Genomic DNA, 10885 nt, shown 5'->3' on the forward strand with positions numbered 1-10885 from the left:
AGTATAAATAAATGCACATATATATGAGATAAATATAAAATAAGGATCACTAAATCAAATTATGAGTTAAGTCATTACTTTTCACCTGTAAAATGGCTAAGGCAGGGGAAGGGAGATGCTACTTTCTGAAAACCTGATGTTTATTTACTTTTTTGTTCTTTGCTTATGGATCAAGACAGGAAGGGACACCACACAAATTCAGCCTGTCTGGCTGATTTGCAAGCCAACGAATGCATCGTGCTCTGTCCCATCTCAGGCCTTTGAAGCTGTTGTTGCTCAGTGGGGAATACCCTCTGCCTCCACCTGTTCAGCTAAGTGCTACTCCACCTTCAGATTCAAGCTCAGATGTGAAAGTCTACCCTCCTCACCCCATCACCAGCCCCACCTCAAGGTGGCCCTCCTACATGGTTTCAATGCCTTGTATTCAAGCTCAGCTAGGAAATCCTTATAAACTGGATTAAAATTACTAGATTCCTCTTCTCTTTACTCTCATCCATTGATTTCAAGACCCATGTCTTGTGCACCAACACACTTAGAGCCTAATGTAAAATAAGCACAAAAGATTACTGAATATATATTAAATATATAAAAAGTATATCTGTATAATTATCAAGGCAGTTAAGAACCCAAGCTGTAGAGTTAAATATTTAGGATTCTGATGTGGTACACACCTCACTGCTTATGATCTTGGGCAAGTTATTTAGCATTCCTGTACCTCAGTTTCCCCATCAGTTAAATGGATAGAATGCTAATATCTACTTCATGAGATTTCTGTGATGCTCAATGAGTTAATGCAGGTAAAGTGCTTGCAGCAGTGACACACAGATTCAAAACTGTTGTTATTCATATTACTATTATCGTCTCACGTCTGATTCTCTCACCTTTCTTTCACCCCCACCTCCAATCTCTCTTTTTTCCTCTGTCTTTCTCTCTCTCTCTCACATACACACACACACACACACACACACACACACACACACACACACACACACACACAAAGCAGGCTTGAAGGTCAGGATCCTTTGGTGGTCTCCTTAAACCACATTTTTGGCAAGCTTTCTTTGAGCTCTTGGAAAGGCAGTGTTCTTTGGGAAAAGAACACTGAGCTAGAAATGGTCCAAATCCCAGATTGGCTTCTAAGGAATCTACTTCAAAAGAGAGCATTCCTTTGAATGTGCTGGTTACTCTGTACGTATTTATGTTGTAAAAAAAATAGCTTGTTAGACACATTGAGGTTTAATTCCACATTACAGTCCTTGTACTGCATTAGGTACCATTGGAAACTTGGAATCTATCTGTTTTACACAGGGAAAAGCATGCTAAAATAGGGGTCAGGGAATTAGGTTCTATAAGCATGTCTTGGAGAGGACACAATTAATCTGAGCCTCAGTAATGCATAAAATAAGGAGGCTGTATTTGATGAACTAACATCTGAAAATTCAATGATTCTATTTTGAGATAGGAAGAAGACATTTATAGGTATCACTCATGTCAAAGAGACAAAATGTACAAAATAAATATTCTTGCGAAGATGGGCCATGGGGTAAAGGAGTCAGCAAAAATAGATGAGGAAATCATGGAAGACTCCCTAGATTTTGTTGTACGAGATCTTGAAAGCATGATGAACATGAGTTGGTGGACAGAAATAGAGAGCTCATTGACTTATTTCCCCGTTGCTCTAATATAGAAAAATGCATTTGAAAATAATGTATGTAATACTCTGATTTAAAGGAGCATTTAAACTTGAAAGGTTTGGCCTGAGTTTTAAAGGAGCAAATGGGCATATCCTGGAGGAGAGGGCTGGGAAAGTACTTCCAAGGGGACAGCAGAGAATAGTATCTGTCAGTGGTTATGTAACCAAACCAGAAACTGTGAGGACAAAGAGATAAGCCAATTAACCAGGATGAACTAGAATATTTCCAGTCTTCACTAGAAATGGCAGAGATGATATTGGATAGATGAGGAGAAAACCTTGCCAGATCACTTCAATGATAATGTGATAATTTTTAAAAAATCTAAATTAGGTCCCTTGTGGGTTCTTGAACAAGAGTAAGAACAGTATGTAGCTAGCTCTGTATCAAGGACTTTTAGATTCTTAATTGAATTTTTATTTAAAAATGAAACTGTTTATTGTAATTTAAGTGTGTGGGAATAAGAAATGCAGATTTTATTTCTAAGGGCTCTTATATTTGTTTTTTTTATGAGTGAGGAATTGTTTTATTGTATTTTTTAAATTTTTATTGAAATATGGTTGATTTGCAGTGTGTTAGTTTCAGGTATACAGCAAAGTGGTTCAGTTTATATATATATATATACACACACACATACATATATATGTAACTGAATATATATATATATCTCTTCATATATATATGTATATATAGATATATCTTTTTCAGATTCTTTTCCATTATAGGTTATTACAAGATATTGAGTATAGTTCCCTGTGCTTTATAGTAGGTCCTTGTTGGTTATCTATTTTGTATATAGTAGTGTGTATATTTTAATCCCAGACTCCTAATTTATCCCTCCCCTCCCCTTTCCCCTTTGGTAATCATAAATTTCCTTTCTGTCTGTGAGTCTATTTCTGTTTTGTGAATACGTTCATTTGTATCATTTTTTTAGATACCACATATAAGCAGTTTCATATGATGTTTGTCTTTGTCTGACTTCACTTAGTATGATAATCTCTAGGTCTATCCACATTGCTGCAAATGGCATTATTTCATCCTTTTTTATGGCTGAGTAATATTTTATCACATATATGTGTATGTATATATATATGTGTGTGTGTGTGTTTATATATATCTTCTTTATCAATTCATCTGTCGATGACACTTAGGTTGCTTCCATGTCTTGGCTGTTGTAAATAGTGCTGCTATGAACACTGGGGTGCATGTATCTTTTTGAATTAGAGTTTTCTCCAGATATATGCCCAGGAGTGGGATCATACAGTATTGGAATAAGCATCATCTGTAGTTTATTTGAGATACAGTTGTTTCTTTTTCCTTCTTAGATGCCAATTGGTTAGTCATGTTGCCTTAAAAAAGTCATGTTTTTAAATGTTTGCTGAAGTCTTATTTTTTGTTGACTTTTAGATTTCATGTATTATATGACAGCAACCATTATTTTTTAAAAAATCAAACCCTGTTGATATGAAATGAAGTTTTTCGTTGTTTTTGTGATGTTACCTGTTACACAAGGGAGCATAAATATTATAGAACATGGAGATTAAGTAGGAAGGATATATTGAAATGAGTCATGCTAACCAAGTCCTGGGTATTCTACATGTGCTTGTGGAATCAGAAGTTTGATGAGGTTCACATGGACAAGCCAAGAATTAATGAAAACATAATTTAAATGCCACAGAGTTGACAAGATGGGAAAGGTAACCCTCCTGTTGGTTAATGCAGCTTTACCTATCACAGAGGATTGAGTGTATGTTAGGCAATTACACACTTGAATTCCTTAGAAAATCAAATCTTTACACATATAAAGATGCTTCTGTTAGCAAATAAGAATTAACAAAAATGCTGACAGCAACTAATCAAAGTAATATCCTATTAGTGGACATCACAGAAAAATGAAAACAGCTTAACCAATACATTTATAAAGAAATTCCAAGGAAGGAAATAAATTACAGATCACACCAAGAAACAAAACCCAATAAAAAGAAACGCCCAACTTTATAAGAACACAGATTTAAGCTCTGAAATATAAAAAAATACATAAATTAGTAGCTTTTGACAATGCATTTCAGGGACCCTTTGCAATATATTTTAGTATATACTTGCTACTGTGTTGTTTCCTCTACCTGAGGGCAAAGATCAGTCTTCTGTTTGTTTTTCAATACATTCAGAGTTGTCCACATTGGGATTTTTGGTCAGTAATAAATATTCTTATCTAAATATAGGACTTTTTCCTAGGAAGATAAGAAAATGATGTCTGGTGTCACCAGGGTATTTTAACTGTGTATTAACTGAATTGTTATTAAGATCAAAAAGCATAGTCATAATTACAGTTAATGAAGTTCATGAAGTAATACATACAAAAGTTAAAGAATCAAAATAGCTTCCCTATCTGTAACTTCCTTGAATAATCTCTTACTGAGTTTCTTCATTTATTCCTGTGCTGCTTCCCAGAATATAGTTCTTGCTCATATTCAGAGAAAATGTCTCTTTCTAAATGCTTTTTTATGAAGAAAACATATTATGTGGTGATATGGCAGTGGGAAGTGAAATACTGACTCAGGGTTTCCCGATGGATGAAATTAATTTAGAAAAGAAATATACACAGAAGCAGAAAAGTTATGGGTATGAGACACAGTCGTCAACAGGTGCTATTATGCGGAAGGTATTGCTCTGGGCAGTTTCCTATGAACTCCTTCGAGGGAGGAGTTCATTGTTTGGGTTGCCTGTTGGCAAGAGCCTACCACACAGCCCTCTGCTCCTTGTCTTACTGAGAGCACAGTGACCTGACTAAGTGCGTCATATCAAGCCCTCGTTCATGGAGCATTCTGTAGGGAAACCGTGTTTGTAATCCCAACAGCACAGGACAGCAAAACTTTACTTCCTAGTACCTGGTTTCTCTGGAGCCCAAAAGACAGGGTTGTTATTTCAAGGACATGTTTGCTTATTTAGGTGGAAGTATCTTCCACTAAGATGCTATCACCTCTGAACAAGGACACACTTATTCCAACATCAAATCTGTCCATCACAAACTGAGTCTAAAGATAGCTTTCGCTGATGGGCATCTGTAACCTTTGGCCTTTTTCACATCGTGCAGGCTGAAAGCTCCAGCAACTATACCTCCTAACATTAAGAGGTTAAGAGTTCCAATTAACAAGTCTTGTGTCCATTTAAAAGCCTATCATTTTGATACATTCATTTTCCTTCCTGTAATTTCTCTAAAGAGAAAAGTAAAAGGAAATGATTTGACTCACAAACATTTTTTTCATCCCTATGAATCATTTATTTTGTAACTGGAACTTTATACCTCTTAATCTCCCACACCTATCCAGAAACACTTATGGATTATGGGGACATAATGTTATTATATAATAGCTTCATTCTTACCAAGTGCAGAAGTAGGGATTTTAGACCCTGTCCCTGCTAAGTCTCTTTTTTGCGGCTTTGTATTTCTAGATGACTAAGAATGGCACCGTGGAATCTGAAGAAGCTAGCACTCTTACAGTGGATGACATTTCTGATGATGATATTGATTTAGACAACACCGAGGTAGACGAGTACTTCTTTCTCCAACCCCTGCCAACAAAAAAACGGAGAGCACTGCTGCGGGCCTCTGGGGTGAAAAAGATTGATGTGGAGGAAAAGCATGAGCTACGAGCCATCCGCCTATCTCGAGAGGACTGTGGCTGTGACTGCCGGGTGTTCTGTGATCCAGAAACGTGTACCTGCAGCCTGGCGGGCATTAAGTGTCAGGTAAGGATTGGGATTTCAGGGAATCCGAAGACATGACATTATACACCAACCCCTAAAGAGGCAGTTGTGTTCCATGTAATGAAGTTTCCCACATGTGGAAGAAAATTCTGGGGTAAGGTAAGACACATGATTCAAGAAGAGAGAAATACTAATTCAGTGACATTTAGGGGTATATGTAATATTCATATATATATATACATGGTATAGTGTGAAAGGCAATCCAAGCTGCAGTTGTCAGTTGAAATTGTTTGCTCTTGGATTCATTTATTATGCAAGCTTATTTTGGCTTCTTAAAAGCATTCAGGGAGATCATGACATCCCTAACATTTAAAGTTTGTATTCTCTGATCCATCCATGGGGTATAAAATGATGATTGGTTAGAGGTAGTGTAGATTAGTGGAAAAATTACTAGACTGGGACTTAAGAAAACTGAGTTCTCCTCCTGGCTCTGCTTTTTGCCACGATGTGAAATTGGCAAGTCAGGTAAACTTACTGGGTTCAGTTTTCCCACCTCTAAAATGAATGGGCTGGACTAGATCAGGGGTTGGGAAACGATAACTCACAGGTCAAATCTAGCCTGCCACCCTGTTTTTTGTAAGGAAAGTTTTATTGAAGCACAGCCATGTTTTTTGTGTGTGTGTTTACATGTTGCCTATAACTGCTTTCATACTTCTACAGCAGAGTTGAGTAGTTGTCGCAGAGACTGTATGGCCTACAAAGCCTAAAATAATTATTCTCTGGCCTTTTTACAAAAAAAGAGTTTACCAATCCCTGAACTAGACGCTTCTCAGGTTCCTATCCATCTATATCATTGGTACGCCATGATTAGTTAGGGGTTGTTATTTTATGCAGAAACTCAACTTTTTCAATAAGAGCCTCTCAGGCAGACAAAAGGAGAGGACAGTTCTTATCAGTTGAACAGTTGCTTGAGGTGGATTCACAGAAAAGGGTATCACAGGTACGAAAGTAGCTATAGATTCTGGCTCGACATACGCTACTACTTTTTGTGGGGGCCAGGATGACTGTACTAGAATCCACTTCCTCCTCTCTTGCATGGGAAATGCCCCATGCTTGGATAAGGTGGAAAGAAGGGCAAGTTCTTTCTGGTTGCCTGTGCTCTGGTCTGCATAAAGGTGGAGTCTAAGCCAGCAAATATCTTAGGAGTTCCTTAGATTGCCCAGAATTCCACTCATCACCTGAGTGAAGAGCTCCGTCCAACAACACTTGCTGAACCTAATCACTCTATCTACAGAGTTCAGACACTCGAATAATCACAGGATATTGATTAAATGAACATCTCCTTCTCTCCAGAAGCTTGTAGCCTAAGGGAGGGGTAGGGAAGGCTGGGGAGCCAGCAACTAAACAGAAATCCACCAGTCACCATCATGAATGCGCGTACGCGTTGCAGCCTGCAGCGCATACGTGCATCACCTACCAAGGATCCAAAAGAATGAGAAGGTACACCAATGAGAGTGAATTATCACGCTGCTTGATACTAAGGTGGTGTCAATCTGGACACCTCAGGCAGAGAAGTTCATTTTATAATAAGCAAAGAAAAACTCCGGGCTAGAATGAGGAATGTCATGTAATTTAGACTAAAAATAGCAGGTGGGGATGAGGGCAGTAAGTTTGTTTAAAACTGAGCCTGTGAGCTGGCATGCAGCAGAAAAAAAGGGAGCTTGGGGAAAGGACAGAAGCATTGAAAAAATGGGATGGAGAGAAGAGGGAAAGGGAGAATGGCGACAGAGGTAAAGAAAGCACAGGAGGGATAAATGAACTAAAACTACACACCGTAACTCATTTTTATTTTGAGTATGGGTTTAAAATTAGGTTAACTCTTATGTTCTAAGCCTTCACTTCCCTTTTTGTTTCTGTTTGCAGTTTGATTGTCGTTTGTTCTGGCGTAAGTGGGTTTAAGTCATCCCAGATTCAAAGGCTTTGCCCTGAGGTACTGGATTTTTATTTGATTTGTAAGAGTTCCAGGGGGCTAATCTGTCTTCTTCCCTCCAAGGTGGATCGAATGTCTTTCCCATGTGGCTGCACTAAAGAAGGATGTAGTAACACAGCAGGTAGAATTGAATTTAATCCTATCCGTGTCCGGACTCACTTTTTGCACACAATAATGAAACTTGAACTGGAGAAAAACCGAGAGCAGCAAATCCCCACGCTGAACGGCTGCCACGGGGAGATAAGTGCCCACAGTAGCTCCATGGGCCCTGTGGCTCACTCGGTCGAATATTCCCTCGCAGACAATTTCGAGATTGAAACGGAACCCCAGGCTGCAGTGCTGCACCTGCAGTCGGCGGAGGAATTAGATTGCCCAGGAGAGGAGGAGGAGGAGGACGAGGAGGAGGACGGCAGCAGCTTCTGCAGCGGCGTCACGGACTCCAGCACACAGAGCTTGGCCCCCAGCGAGTCAGATGAGGAGGAGGAGGAGGAGGAAGAGGAGGAGGAGGAGGAGGAAGAGGAGGAGGACGACGAGAAAGCGGACAGTTTCGTGGAAGGTTTGGGTCCCCATGCCGAAGGGGGGGTCCCTCTTCCTTCCGTCCTTTGTTATTCCGACGGCACCGCCGTTCACGAAAGCCACGCGAAGAACGCTCCCTTTTATGCCAACTCTTCAACCCTCTATTACCAAATAGACAGCCACATTCCAGGAACTCCCAGCCAGATCTCCGAGAACTATTCGGAAAGAGAGACTGTCAAAAGCGGTACCCTCTCGCTGGTGCCTTACACCATGACCCCGGAGCAATTCGTAGACTATGCCCGACAAGCGGAAGAGGCCTACGGCGCCTCCCACTACCCAGCTGCCAACCCCTCTGTCATCGTGTGCTGCTCCTCTTCGGAAAATGACAGCGGTGTGCCCTGCAATAGCTTATATCCCGAACACAGATCCAATCATCCTCAAGTGGAATTTCACTCATACTTGAAAGGCCCCTCCCAGGAAGGGTTTGGCTCTACACTGAATGGGGACAGTCACATTTCAGAGCATCCTGCTGAAGATTCTTTGAGCCTTGCAGAAAAGAGCAGATTGCACGAAGAGTGCATCAAATCGCCCGTGGTGGAGACTGTCCCTGTTTAGTAGCTTAAGTTATTCTTGGACCAACTCTTCTCCTATTTAAAGCACTGTATTTAATTGGATTTGCTGGGCTCATCGTGGTTTCAGCTGAGGACCAAGGAAACTTGGACCGTGGTGAATCTTCCAGACTGTATTTTGTTTTCTCCCTTCTAGCTACGTGACTGTGCCGTGGCACAAATGCAGTCTCTATGAGGATTTTAAACGATTTCAGACTGTTTTGATAGAAAATGCTAATTTTAAAAAAGCATATCTCACAGTTGCCTACCTGTTAAACTGTGTGAAACCTGCCAAGCTGTGTAGATCAGAGCTCCAAGTTTTGGATTATCGGGCCTGTGCAAGATTGTTAACTAAGACTGGGAAATAATAAGATTTAGAGTCCTAATTTTCGATATATCTGAAGATGATGGTGACTTTTTAATGTAAAAGTAATTATTGTAAGAAAAAGATTTAATCGTTCCATGCGTATTTTATTTATGGTAGTTAGAAGTCATGTTTTGATGAAAACGAACAGCAGCATGTTCTTTTAAACTGAAGACACATAGTTAGTATCACCGAGCATGCCCACATGGATTGCCTCTGGAATCCATTCACATTTTTATGATCGTGTCTGATCAAATTTGCAAATACTTTCTTAAGGGTGAGATAGGCCTATTTTTGCTATTTTGGACAAATAAATGAGTCTATATGTGCAGGTCCTTACACAGTTTTCTCTAAAGTTAACAGTTAGGACAATCCTCTGGTGAGGGTCTAGTTCATTGCCCTCCCTCAGTTGACTCCAGAGATGGAGGTAGAAGGAATTGCCTTTCTTTTTTAAACAGCATCATCTTGGTTCTTAGCTTGGACAGCACCTTCAAACTCTACTCCCCCTGCATCAAAATGCACTTTAGTGCCCCTTCATGGTACCTTGTGAGGGGTGGGGACTAAGAACTCTTTGAGATGAAAAATTTAAAAAAACATTTTTTATCTGTAACTATTATAAGGTTCATATAATTAAATAGAGGAATCACCCAATGATACTTTATGAAGGAAAAATGACCTGTTTTCCTTCACCACTCTCAAGACCTAACTCGGTAAAAGCAGAGGAGGCTGAGAAAACACGGAAGAGACAGAACCTCAGCAACCAGCCTTTTTCTACAGCGTGATCAATCCATCTCTACACAATGAGCGTATAATGAAATTTCCATTTAGCGACTAGCTGATTGAAGGGGGGGCCTCTACCCAAATACTCAAACTAGGCCTTACTTTTCTGAAGCATTTTGATTTCTCTTGCCTGGGACAATTAGCAGAACAGTCCAGAACGCATTGAATACTTTCTAATTACCTCATGTTCTCTTATTAAAGGGGACAGATAGAAATAAAACATGCACTCCCCACCTTTAGATTATCTGCGCTTGGTTCGTCGGAGGACTTCTAAGATCCCGTTTTCCTGGAAATTAATTTAGGTAACTAAATAGTGTGTTCTACTTTTTTTTTTTTTTTTCCAATGCAATATGACTATGCTAAATCTGTTTCCTATTTTTGACCTTCTATTATATCATTTCACATTTTATGCCTCTTTGAAATGTGGACATGCCTTGCTATTCAGTGACTGCATCGCTACTTATTTTTTTTGTCTTTTAGACTCGGATATTTGGAAATATGGATATAAATATATTGTAGATCTGAAGTCCTTAAAGAATACTATTTTATTTCGTTGGACTTAAAAAATGTTTGATCTAGAGAAAGTCCTCCAATGGAAAAGTTTCTACTAAGACTTGATTCGGGGAAAACATGTTTACTTGGCAGCTCTTCCACTGTGCAGTTGGTTCCTGCCCCTACTCTACCCCACCACTGGACCAAACTAGAACCATTAGTATTAACAGTACAGCAGCTTTGGGTTGGTCCTTATGGAGGTAGCAGTAATGAGGGCAGGGATGTTCCTTTTGAATGACAAGCCCTTTGGGCTAATCAGATTGGGGTTTTGCTCAAATCTTGATAGTATATCCCATGTTGTCTACAAAGTTACAGTTTTTAGTGCTCGATCTCCAAATTTTCCCCCCTACTATATAATTGAAAGAGCACAGGCCCAAAGAGAAAATGACAAGAGGCTATCGTTCCTTCATTTGAGCACGTGAAAGAATCATGTGTGCCATATTGGCTGGGCCATTAACAAGCCTTTGAAGCAGCTACATGTGAAGTATTCAGCTTATTCTTGGAACACAGTGTGGCAGAGTGGGGCAGAGGTGACTCTGGCTGGGCAGAGTGGAAGGGTAGAATGCCAGTCCAGATTCTGAAACGATAGATATTTAATTTAGTTCAGCTTTATTTTCACAAGAAGGTTGACACCTACTTGTTTATGTTTGGTTGGGTCTCTGTTTTGTAGCTTCAT

General features: G+C 39.7%; 1 protein-coding gene across 1 annotated transcript in view; it reads left to right on the forward strand.

The window, feature by feature from the left end:
- Positions 1–8520, forward strand: part of CSRNP3 (cysteine and serine rich nuclear protein 3) — a 73897-nt gene extending 65377 nt beyond the window's left edge. The window contains exons 3-4 of the mRNA XM_057551650.1: positions 5145–5441; positions 7453–8520. Coding sequence (XP_057407633.1) covers positions 5145–5441; positions 7453–8520 — 1365 coding nt within the window. The remainder of the gene's footprint in view (positions 1–5144; positions 5442–7452) is intronic.
- Positions 8521–10885: the final 2365 nt, after the last annotated feature.

The sequence above is a fragment of the Balaenoptera acutorostrata genome, chromosome 8 (assembly GCF_949987535.1).
Source record: "Balaenoptera acutorostrata chromosome 8, mBalAcu1.1, whole genome shotgun sequence".
Taxonomy (NCBI): domain Eukaryota; kingdom Metazoa; phylum Chordata; class Mammalia; order Artiodactyla; family Balaenopteridae; genus Balaenoptera; species Balaenoptera acutorostrata.